The sequence below is a fragment of the Narcine bancroftii genome, chromosome 9 (genome assembly GCF_036971445.1).
Source record: "Narcine bancroftii isolate sNarBan1 chromosome 9, sNarBan1.hap1, whole genome shotgun sequence".
Lineage (NCBI taxonomy): Eukaryota > Metazoa > Chordata > Chondrichthyes > Torpediniformes > Narcinidae > Narcine > Narcine bancroftii.
Window position 1 is genome coordinate 105,118,968 of NC_091477.1, and position 12,704 is coordinate 105,131,671.

The 12,704-nt window shown below is 41.7% G+C and overlaps 1 protein-coding gene across 1 annotated transcript in view; it reads left to right on the forward strand.

Moving 5' to 3' along the window:
* Positions 1 to 12,704, forward strand: part of rnpepl1 (arginyl aminopeptidase like 1) — a 48,743-nt gene that overhangs the window by 9,962 nt on the left and 26,077 nt on the right. Inside the window, exon 2 of the mRNA XM_069897149.1 lies at positions 2,607 to 2,747. Within this exon, the coding sequence (XP_069753250.1) occupies positions 2,607 to 2,747 (141 nt within the window). The remainder of the gene's footprint in view (positions 1 to 2,606; positions 2,748 to 12,704) is intronic.

Here is a 12,704-nt window from a genome sequence, read left to right on the forward strand (position 1 = left end):
TTCCAGCTTGTGCATTCTCCCCATGTCTGTGGGTTTCCTCCCCACCGTTCAAAACGTACGGGGATTTTAGGTTAATTGGGTGGCACAGGCTCATGGGCCGAAGGGGCCTGTAACCGTGCTGTATGTCTAATATCTTGCCAAACTCATTAATTGCAAATCAATATTTTCTGTGTCCGAGAATTATGCTATTATTAAACTTTGTTATAAAGTATTATATTTTTAGTCGGGTTACTTTGCGGGTTGAACAGGGAAAACACAGGGAAAACTCCCATTTAGTCAGGTTACTTTGTGGGTTGAACAGGGAAAACACACAAAACTCCATTTAGTCAGGTTACTTTGTGGGTTGAACAGGGAAAACACAAAACTCCATTTTGAAGATAAGCTGGAGCTGGATCAGTCATAAAAACAGAGTGGATTGTTCCATTGAAAGTTTGAAACAATAGATCCTTCCCCCCCCCCCCCCCCCCCCAAAAGAGATAAGTGTAAACAAACAGGCATTTATTTGCTTTGATGATCTGTATAGACAAGCAGGAGGCCATTTGCCTTGAGTTGTGCTTTTGGGAATTGAAACTGATACCAGTAATGATCAAAGCAGTTATATGATTAAAGATACTCGAAGCAGCATTTTAGTATCATCAAAGAGATTCATCTGAAGTCAGAGAGGCATTGGCATTCTGTTGTGTTCTCCTTGTCAGGGGAGGGGCACAGAATTGGAGTGAATGGCCACTAAGACTGCTTTTCTTTGTCGAGAGAGAGAGAGAGAGAGAGAGAGAGAGAGAGAGAGAGAGAGAGAGAGAGAGAGAGAGAGAGCCACTGTTGACTAACCCATATCTGGGTAACAGAAAGCAAGATGATTCTTGTAGTTGGACCATTATCATTCTGATGGTTATTTAGTTTAACCCTTGCCTGGGTTTGTGAAAACATCACAGAAATCACAAGTTCTGTAACCTCTACGGAAGAGGGGAATTGTGAAAGCATTCGTGTGAAGAAACATTTCTCTAAAAAGCAACTTGAAAAGAATTCATGAGTTTTGAAAGTTTGATAACTCAGTGTCTCAAACTACTTCATAATTACATTTGAACAACAGTTTAAAGATTCTGAGTTTCAACACAAAGGATTTCTATGACTGAACTTTGAAATTGAATTTTTAGAATTGTGCCTGGGATCTGCCACACACACACACACACACACACACACGTATATATTTGTGCATAGTTGGTGATTAAGTTTAGAGTTAGGTAAGGATTTTATATTATTAATAAAAATTATTGTTTTGAAGACATCATTGTTTTGGTGAATTTCAATTGCTGCAGGTCTATGTTATAACATCTAACTTTTCGGGACAGAAAAAAAGATTAGACTGTGACTCTGGTAAAGCAGCATAATTGCTCATTAAAAGGTTAATGCTGGTAGATATTTTGACACTTTTGGTTGCTTTTGCTTTTTAAAAAAAGGAGAGAGATTAATTTCTCAAAAAAAGGGGCAAAATGCTTCAAAATTAAATTTATTTCACAGTATTTTGTAATTTAAATATAACAATGAAAATATTCATTGTACTAATTTCTGACTCATTCTGTACTTTATGCTCTTATTGGAACATAGATCAGTATTATTTTGATTATATTCTTGAGCTAGAAATCATTTTTATATCATTATTTTCTTGAGCAATGACAGTGATGTCGAAGTTGCACAGTGGGCCTGCCTAAGAGTCACTTAAATGCTCTTAACGTTCCAGGGCCCATCATCATCCCTAGCAAGGCATTCCAGATACCCACAACTCTTTGTATTTATATTTTAAAAAAAAACCCCTGCCCCTGATGTCACCCCTAAACTTTCATCCCTTCACTTTGTAGAGGTGTTCCCTGGTGTTTGTTGTTCCTACCCTGGGAAAAAGATACTGCCTCTCAGAATCCTTCTTTGCTCCAATTAGAAAAGTCCCAGCTCTGCTAACCTTGCCTCGTAAGATTTATTTTCCAATCCAGGCAACATCTTCTGCACCCTCTCCATTGCTTCCACATCCTTCCTAATGCTCTTGTTAATTTTAAATTATTTACATGTGTGAATTTTTTGACTCAATTTTCCCAGGATGTGATTGAGCTGAAGTTTATTTTCCTGCTGTTGAAGTATCACTCCCAATATCATGCGCAATGTTAGTCTTTGACATCTGCTCTCCATGCTGGTTGTTTTGTTCATGTCCCCATTGAAGATGAGATGATAAAGTGCATGAATCATTGGGGTCACCAGATAAGGTACCAGATCTTTTTTTTATAGTGTCTGTTGCCTGCTTTCAAAGCACTATGTAAGCTTATTTCCACTGGCTGATTAATGATGCGCTGGTAATGATATGCCTACAAAGAAATAGCAACATGTAGCATACAAGCAGAAAAAGACGACGACTGTCCATAGCCTAATGGCGTGGATATAAAATGATGAGTTCGTAGTCTGACTCTCTGAACAGCAGCTAATTTGAAGAGCAATTGCCAAATAACAAGTGTGTGCCTGATCCTCCTTAATGTGAAATGGAGATTAAAGTTTTTGTAAATAATTGACATTGAAAAAAAGTATTCAGGAGTTTGTGACTGCAGTTTTGTGTTTCTTTCACACAGATTTGGTGGCTGGATCCAGAATTAACAAGTGGAAACTCCAAACCATTCCTTTTCACCCACGGTCACTCAGTGTGCAACAGATCCTTCTTCCCCTGTTTCGATACACCTGCAGTCAAGAGTACTTACTCTGCTACAGTCATGGTAGGAAAGTTGCCATTGACTTTATTTTAATTATTGCTACCATATGAATAACTGAATCTTTTGATGCTGGAAGATTCCCTGTTAATAAGAACAGATTGTTTTTTTTTGTCTATTAGCCTGCCTCTGGACTCTGAAGAGAGAAACTATAACTTGATCCAAGTCTTTTGTTCATAAACACAGTATCATCTGACACAGCAGCAGAAATGTGTGCTATAATCTAGTTGCTAAAGTTTTGATTTTTATCAAGAAATTTCTTTTGGTTGAATTGCATTTCAAATCTGTTGATGATGTTCTTGAGTTCCGGGTGTTAGATTTATCTTATTTTGTTCAGGTTGTTTTATGGTGAGAATGAAACCTTATTTCATGCTTAAAAGACCTTCCCTTGTTGTTGTTTAAACATTGTTACAAGTGATTTGCTGCTGCTACTGGGCTGTTTTTAAAAATGACTAGTTATCTGAAAATATCATTTATCCGTAATAGACCCAGTCCCAACCATTTCAGATGTTCAGTGTTGTATATCTTTACCTCCTATGGATGCTCCGAGACCTGCTGAGTTTCTCCAGCATCTGTGTTTAAGTATGATACAAATAGCTCTTGTAGTAATGAGCATTAGGCATTACAAGTTGTGAATTTGCCTTTATTTAACAATTTTAAGTCTTTCACTGCCTGACCATATCTTTTGGTAAGATTCCAAAATTCATTAGCTTAAATTTTAATTCAACTATAAGTATACCCGGCTTAACACATTCAGGTAACATCCGACCACATATACATCCATGGACCCATAATTATTCAGTTACTGAGAGCAAGTCTGCAGCAATTTAGAAAAAGTGATTGCTGACTATTGGAAATTGTATACTATGCCTTGCTCACTCCCCACAGCCCTGCATCAGTCCCAACTAATCCCATGTCGGTCCTCACACTGATTCCACTGCCCCACTCTCTCCCACAGCCGAACCCCACACTGCCTCACTCTGTCCCCACAGCCCCACATTGATCCCTACTTACAAATAAAAAGTTTACAGGTACACTACAATATCCCATATTGCTTTGCTAAGAATATAATATGGTTTTTGTATAACGTCCACATCGCCCAATGGACGTTAAATGGCGCACACCTGTATTTCCACTATTCTAATGCATCCTTTGCCATCTAGTGAAACATTTCAGTATTGCACCAATTTCCTGTGCGATAAGTTAAGCTAGTCATTAAATCATTTGTCTCTATTTTTAAACTAACATTCTCCAAATCTGTCCCAGATCATCATCATTCTGACCCTGTGTGACTTGATTCTGCTCATTGGAGAAATATCGCAACATTACTTTGATTTATCTTTCTAATATTCCATTAGGACGTTGACATTCATGCCTGTGTCTTCTGCTTGTTTGTGACCTCCAATGGCAACATTCAGATGTTGTGGTGTCCGGGCCTTTGTATATTAACATTCCAGTCGACCACTGTTTGTGCCGTCTGTCAGTAAAATGACACTATATAACTGTTGACTGACAATACAGCATGTCAGTACTTTCCACTTAACTCTAATCAGCAACACTAATTGAAGTCAACAATGTTTCACATTGTTTTTTTCCTGTCCCTTTCACCAATCAGTGATGACTGCTTGCATTCTCTCCTTTGGTCCAGTAACTTTTTTTTAGATTGGCATCAACAAATGAACCATCTGAGTTTAATTCGCAATTGAAAGTGAGTGGGAAAAGCCTGCAGTGCAGAATAGTTGATTTTTGGCTTTCTGAAAGAATTCTTCAGGGTGACTCAAAATATTAAGGAAGCTTTTCCAGTTCTTGTTGATGTACCCTGAGTTCGAAACAGTCTTTCTCATTCAAAATTCATGAGCAGTGAGTGTGACCTTTTCCCCTTCCAGTCCTAGGGCTAAATTATAGTCCCAAGCACCCACTGTTCCATGTCCTCATGAAAAAAATGCAGTTATTGCATTTCATACTCTGGCTTCTTTCGCCCAATTCCTCACCTGAAGCTTTGAATTGGTTGTGTGCAGATAAAACTATTTAATTGAGGGTTTATCTTATTAGGGTAATTTGGTTATTTTCAGTGGGCACTAAAAGTCTAACACTAGAGTTTTGTTTTCAATTCAAAGGGGGAAAAAAATTCATGTAGACTAAATTTCTATGCCACAACTTTTATGATTTGGGTCAAATTTCATTGTTCTCTCAAATCTTGCAGTTCTATTTTTCATGGTTTAGAAACATAAATTCAGTGAGATCTGACCAAATTAATGCCAACATTAAATGCTGGAAATACTCATTCAAGCACCATCAATGGAGAGAAAAGAATTAATGCTTCAAATCAATGAATTTTTAACAAAACCAAGAAAAATTAGGTATAAATAGGATTTTAAAATGCAAAGAGGTGGATTGGGGGGGGGTGGGAAGAATAAAAAGGAAATAGTTGGAGTGGCTGTATTTTAATTTTCAATTTAAGGATTTTAGAATTGGTTTCTTCCTCTTCCAAATGTTTGAAGCTCTGTCCAGTTCATAACAGGCATAGTTATAGTGAGTATTTTCAGATATTAACTTTTTAAACAAGGTTTTGATGGTGAACAACACAAGTAGAAAAAATGACAAGAAAGCAGACAGTTGTGGAGAAATCTAATGGCAAGATGGAGTCAAAGTGTAAACCGAACTTCAAGACGATTGAAAAAACTGTAATGTAGTGTAAAACTGGTAAGTAGCATCAAAAATGAACCAGAATTTATTGTCATGAACTTGTCACAAAATTTGTTGTTTTGAGGCATTACAAGTGCAAATACTGCTATAAATTACATTTTTTAACAAAAATAAATAAATTGGTGCGAAAAGAAGAGAAAGTGAGGTCGTGTCATTCAGAAATCTTATGGCTGAGGGGAAGAAGCTGTTTTTGTGTTGCTGGGTGTTTGTCTTCAGGCTCCAGTCCTCCTTCTGGGGTAGCAGTCTGAGGAGGGCATAGCCTAGCTAGTGAATCCTTGAGGATAGAGGCTACTTTCTCTTGTAGTGAAGACTGATGCCCATGATGTCAATGGGTTAGTTCACAACACTTTGTAGTCCTTTCCTGTCCTGTGCAATGGCACCTCCATACCAGACAGTGATGCAAACCAGTCAGAATGCTCTCCACGGTCAGTACACCTGTGGAAATTTGCAAGTGTCTTTGGTGACATCAAAGCTCTGCAAATTACTTACAAAGTCTAGCTGCTGGCGAGCCTTCATGATTGCATCGACATGGAATCCCCAGGACAGGTCTTCAAAGATGTTAACACCCAGAGATTTGAGGTCCTTATTCATGTTCCCCTGATTTCCTCCACTTGAGTAAGAGGCAGAACAGAAAGAAATAAGTGAACTATGTTGAAAGATGAAAAATGAAATCCCAGTTTGGAATAGAAATAGAGCAGTGGTTCCCAACCTTTTTCTTCCAACTCACATACCACTTTAAGTATTCTCTATATCATTGGTGCTCTGTGATTAGTGAGGAATTGCTTAAGGTGGTATGTGCGTGGGAAGGGAAGGTTGAGAACCACTGCTCAAGACCCAATCGTTACCAAAATATTTTGCTTGAGAAAAATTGTCATTGGCCCATTTCCTTTGGAGTTATGAAATACTAGAGCGCATCGGATGTCCCCCAAAGTTCCTCAACATGATTATCCAACTGCACGAAAACCAACAAGGTCGGGTCAGATACAGCAATGAGCTCTCTGAACCCTTCTCCATTAACAATGGCGTGAAGCAAGGCTGTGTTCTCGCACCAACCCTCTTTTCAATCTTCTTCAGCATGATGCTGAACCAAGCCATGAAAGACCCCAACAATGAAGACGCTGTTTACATCCGGTACCGCACGGATGGCAGTCTCTTCAATCTGAGGCGCCTGCAAGCTCACACCAAGACACAAGAGAAACTTGTCCGTGAACTACTCTTTGCAGACGATGCCGCTTTAGTTGCCCATTCAGAGCCAGCTCTTCAGCGCTTGACGTCCTGCTTTGAGGAAACTGCCAAAATGTTTGGCCTGGAAGTCAGCCTGAAGAAAACTGAGGTCCTCCATCAGCCAGCTCCCCACCAAGACTACCAGCCCCCCCACATCTCCATCGGGCACACAAAACTCAAAACGGTCAACCAGTTTACCTATCTCGGCTGCACCATTTCATCAGATGCAAGGATCGACAATGAGATAGACAACAGACTCGCCAAGGCAAATAGTGCCTTTGGAAGACTACACAAAAGAGTCTGGAAAAACAACCAACTGAAAAACCTCACAAAGATAAGCGTATACAGAGCCGTTGTCATACCCACACTCCTGTTCGGCTCCGAATCATGGGTCCTCTACCGGCATCACCTACGGCTCCTAGAACGCTTCCACCAGCGTTGTCTCCGCTCCATCCTCAACATCCATTGGAGCGCTTTCATCCCTAACGTCGAAGTACTCGAGATGGCAGAGGTCGACAGCATCGAGTCCATGCTGCTGAAGATCCAGCTGCGCTGGATGGGTCACGTCTCCAGAATGGAGGACCATTGCCTTCCCAAGATCGTGTTATATGGCGAGCTCTCCACTGGCCACCGTGACAGAGGTGCACCAAAGAAAAGGTACAAGGACTGCCTAAAGAAATCTCTTGGTGCCTGCCACATTGACCACCGTTAGTGGGCTGATATCGCCTCAAACCGTGCATCTTGGCGCCTCACAGTTTGGCGGGCAGCAACCTCCTTTGAAGAAGACCGCAGAGCCCACCTCACTGACAAAAGGCAAAGGAGGAAAAACCCAACATCCAACCCCAACCAACCAATTTTCCCCTGCAGCCGCTGCAACCGTGTCTGCCTGTCCCGCATCAGACTTGTCAGCCACAAACGAGCCTGCAGCTGACGTGGACTTTTACCCCCTCCATAAATCTTCGTCCGCGAAGCCAAGCCAAAGAAAAAGATGAAACCGTGCACATAACGAGTCAGTTAGGCATGATTAAAACAGTGGTTTTCAAATTTATTTCTTTCCACCCACATCCCACCTTAAGCAATCCCTTACTAATCACACTTACATCCTGGTGCGAGAAAGTGACAAACGAGATGTGCTCCACACCAGGGTCATGCCTAGCGCGGAATGCCACACTGACCACCTGCTGGTTCGCTGCAAGCTCAACATTCACTTCAAGCCAAAGCCCAGGAACAGTAAAGCCCCCAGAAAGAGGTTCAATGTTGGAAACCTGCAGTCAGACGAAGCGAGAGGAGACTTCCAGGCAAACCTCAAAGCAAAGCTCGACGATGCAACCCGCCTCACAGACCCGTCCCCTGAAACCCTCTGGGATCAGTTGAAGACTACCATACTGCAATCCACTGAAGAGGTACTGGGCTTCTCCTCCAGGAAAAACAAGGACTGGTTTGACGAAAACAGCCAGGAAATCCAGGAGCTGCTGGCAAAGAAGCGAGCTGCCCACCAGGCTCACCTTACAAAGCCGTCCTGTCCAGAGAAGAAACAAGCCTTCTGTCGCGCATGCAGCCATCTTCAGCGCAAACTCCGGAAAATCCAAAAGGAGTGGTGGACTAGCCTCGCCAAACGAACCCAGCTCAGCGCGGACATTGGCGACTTCAGGGGTTTCTACGAGGCTCTAAAGGCTGTGTACGGCCCCTCACCCCAAGTCCAAAGCCCGCTGCACAGCTCAGACGGCAAAGTCCTCCTCAGCGACAAGATCTCCATCCTCAACCGATGGTCAGAACACTTCCAATCTCTTTTCAGTGCAAACCGCTCAGTCCAAGATTCCGCCCTGCTCCAGCTCCCTCAACAGCCCCTAAGGCTAGAGCTGGTTGAGGTCCTCACCCTGGATGAGACATATTAGGCAATCGAACAACTGAAAAGTGGCAAAGCAGCAGGTATGGATGGAATCCCCCCAGAGGTCTGGAAGGCTGGCGGCAAAACTCTGCATGCCAAACTGCATGAGTTTTTCAAGCTTTGTTGGGACCAAGGAAAACTGCCTCAGGATCTTCGTGATGCCACCATCATCACCCTGTACAAAAACAAAGGCGAGAAATCAGACTGCTTAAACTACAGGGGAATCACGTTGCTCTCCATTGCAGGCAAAATCTTCGCTAGGATTCTACTAAATAGAATAATACCTAGTGTCGCCGAGAATATTCTCCCAGAATCACAGTGCGGCTTTCGCGCAAACAGAGGAACTACTGACATGGTCTTTGCCCTCAGACAGCTCCAAGAAAAGTGCAGAGAACAAAACAAAGGACTCTTCATCACCTTTGTTGACCTCACCAAAGCCTTCGACACCGTGAGCAGGAAAGGGCTTTGGCAAATACTAGAGCGCATCGGATGTCCCCCAAAGTTCCTCAACATGATTATCCAACTGCACGAAAACCAACAAGGTCGGGTCAGATACAGCAATGAGCTCTCTGAACCCTTCTCCATTAACAATGGCGTGAAGCAAGGCTGTGTTCTCGCACCAACCCTCTTTTCAATCTTCTTCAGCATGATGCTGAACCAAGCCATGAAAGACCCCAACAATGAAGACGCTGTTTACATCCGGTACCGCACGGATGGCAGTCTCTTCAATCTGAGGCGCCTGCAAGCTCACACCAAGACACAAGAGAAACTTGTCCGTGAACTACTCTTTGCAGACGATGCCGCTTTAGTTGCCCATTCAGAGCCAGCTCTTCAGTGCTTGACATCCTGCTTTGCGGAAACTGCCAAAATGTTTGGCCTGGAAGTCAGCCTGAAGAAAACTGAGGTCCTCCATCAGCCAGCTCCCCACCAAGACTACCAGCCCCCCCACATCTCCATCGGGCACACAAAACTCAAAACGGTCAACCAGTTTACCTATCTCGGCTGCACCATTTCATCAGATGCAAGGATCGACAATGAGATAGACAACAGACTCGCCAAGGCAAATAGTGCCTTTGGAAGACTACACAAAAGAGTCTGGAAAAACAACCAACTGAAAAACCTCACAAAGATAAGCGTATACAGAGCCGTTGTCATACCCACACTCCTGTTCGGCTCCGAATCATGGGTCCTCTACCGGCATCACCTACGGCTCCTAGAACGCTTCCACCAGCGTTGTCTCCGCTCCATCCTCAACATCCATTGGAGCGCTTTCATCCCTAACGTCGAAGTACTCGAGATGGCAGAGGTCGACAGCATCGAGTCCATGCTGCTGAAGATCCAGCTGCGCTGGATGGGTCACGTCTCCAGAATGGAGGACCATCGCCTTCCCAAGATCGTGTTATATGGCGAGCTCTCCACTGGCCACCGTGACAGAGGTGCACCAAAGAAAAGGTACAAGGACTGCCTAAAGAAATCTCTTGGTGCCTGCCACATTGACCACCGCCAGTGGGCTGATATCGCCTCAAACCGTGCATCTTGGCGCCTCACAGTTTGGCGGGCAGCAACCTCCTTTGAAGAAGACCGCAGAGCCCACCTCACTGACAAAAGGCAAAGGAGGAAAAACCCAACACCCAACCCCAACCCACCAATTTTCCCCTGCAGCCGCTGCAACCGTGCCTGCCTGTCCCGCATCGGACTTGTCAGCCACAAACGAGCCTGCAGCTGACGTGGACTTTTACCCCCTCCATAAATCTTCGTCCGCGAAGCCAAGCCAAAGACTAATCACAGAGCACCTATGGCATAGGGAATACTTAAAGTGGTATGTGAGTTGGAAGAAAAAGATTGGGAACCACTGAAATAAAGTATTGCACCCTTTCAATAGTTATAAAAAATACAATAATAAAATTTAAATATTTTTTCCCAAGTACCAATAGTTTTTGGCCAGGTCACAAGGTTGAAGAAACAGTGCATTAAATCAAAGTTTGGATCGATGCTAAAATTAGACCATCAGTGCACAAAGATTTAAAAGGTTCATTCAAAATTTCTACTTATTTTAGCAGAGTCAATTTTAAAAGTGAAATAATGAGAGGATAAGAACTTTGGGTCAGGACTGAAAACAACTTAGAAAATAGAACAATGCAGTACAGAAACATGTACCAGCAGCGATGTCAGTCCAAATGAACCCACCTGTCTACACATTGTCTGCTCTGTCTATTCCTTGCCCATTTATGTGTTTATCTAAATACCTCTTAAACATTTTACATCATCTGGGATCATCTACGAGGAACCTGTCACTTTACGTAAAAGCAAAACTTGCTTCCTGTGTCTCTAATGTTTTGTAAATCTCCTTTGAACTTTTGCCTTTTCATCTTAAACCTATAACATTGCCACTTTGAGTCTTTGGAGAGGGTTCCAAAGAAGTTTGCTAGGATGTTGCCTGAATTGGGGAATATTAACAACCAGAAGAGGCTGGAGAAACTTGGATTGTTTTCTCTGGAGCATCAGAGATTGAGGGAAAACCTGGCAGAAGTGTACAAGAATGAGAGGGTCAAATGGGGTAGACAGAATCTTTTTCAGAGAGTACTATAGAGCATGAATTTAAGGTGAGAGTGGAAAAGTTTAAATATTTGCAAGACATTAGCTTGTATGTTCTCTGTACAGATGAAATATAAAATCTGACCTTTCTTTGTTCTGTATCTTTGCTGCTCTTCAGCCTGGAATTAAATGATACTGCTAATTTCACAAGTTTTGTCTCAGGTTTTGTATTAAATAATGAATACTTATTTTAAAAATGTATTCGATAACAATGATGGAATATATCATTTAAAATTTGCAACCACAACTGACCTCCAACCCTGCTTCAGATGAAGATTACATTTTGCTTTGCTTTCTATTGAGAGGTAGGAGTGGATTTAAACATCCAGAGGATCCAATGGCAACTGGAATGAGAAACCCTATTCATCAAAGCAAAGGATTTTTATTCATTCGGTTTGATGCAGTGAGCTTCACAGAAGTTTTTTTTTGTTTTAAAACAAAAATGAGTTTTCACTTTTTAATGTGCAATAATGGATTCTTTGACAAATGTTCTTATCTATTGAAAAAATACACCATTGTTTCCACTTAATTTTTTACAGAGGTAAATCACTAACACTTCTGTTCCTTAATGGCATCATATACTTGCTCAAGTTCCACATGTAGACAGATAACACTCAGTTCTGCCTCTACCATTTCACATAGCTCCATTTTCACTGTGCTTTGAGGTGTGCTGATTGGTCTTGCATAAACTAAAAATTCATTCAAACTCTCAGCCTCTATTATTATCATTATTAACATAACTTGATTCTGGGGAAACCAAGAGATTAAGTGTAACATTGTTTTTCTTCCTGCACAACACAAGTTTTTATTGGCTTCATTGGTGAGTACTGTGTAATATCTGATCTCATTTGTTTCTGTGCGTAAGGCTAAGTTAAAATTGCTTCTTGTATCTGAAATAATACTTTCATTAAAGGGACTTGTAAAAAAAAGTAAGTGATTTTCTAAAAAAAAATGGTGAAATTGTGACTGGTGTCAAATGTTGGTTCTTGTTAAACGCTTTCACGTCAGGTATATTTTTGCTGTTTCACCACCTTAACAGTTGAAGAAAATTAGAAGGTACACAGTTTATAATCTGCTGGCATCAAATGAAGGGCAGCCAGTTTAGTATTTAGACAGAAACCCGACAGGCTGAGTAAAAGTTGTGGTTTGGCAAAGAACCAAAGTGTCAGACAGTACTTCAGTTTATTCTCTTCAGTATTGTTGTACCCTACAGTGTGCACAACTAAACCAAATGAGCAGGCAGCAATTTCTTCACTTGTTTCTGGGATTTGTCAGTGATTATAGCCATAATAGCTACACCATACCACTGACCCCCCCCCCACCCCCCCCCACCCAGCCACTCATCCAATATTATTTTTAAAATGTATTGAATTTTTAAAAAATTGAAAATTACGGCATTAATCATTAAATGTACGAAATTGTCAGGTTAAATAGTCCTCAAGTCTCCTGACTCACCTTCAGCTTGTATATAGGCTACTTGCAAGCTACTTTTATTTTTACTTGGCAGTCATGCTCAGTTTTTCCATTCAGGGATTTGCCCCGTTTCTTTT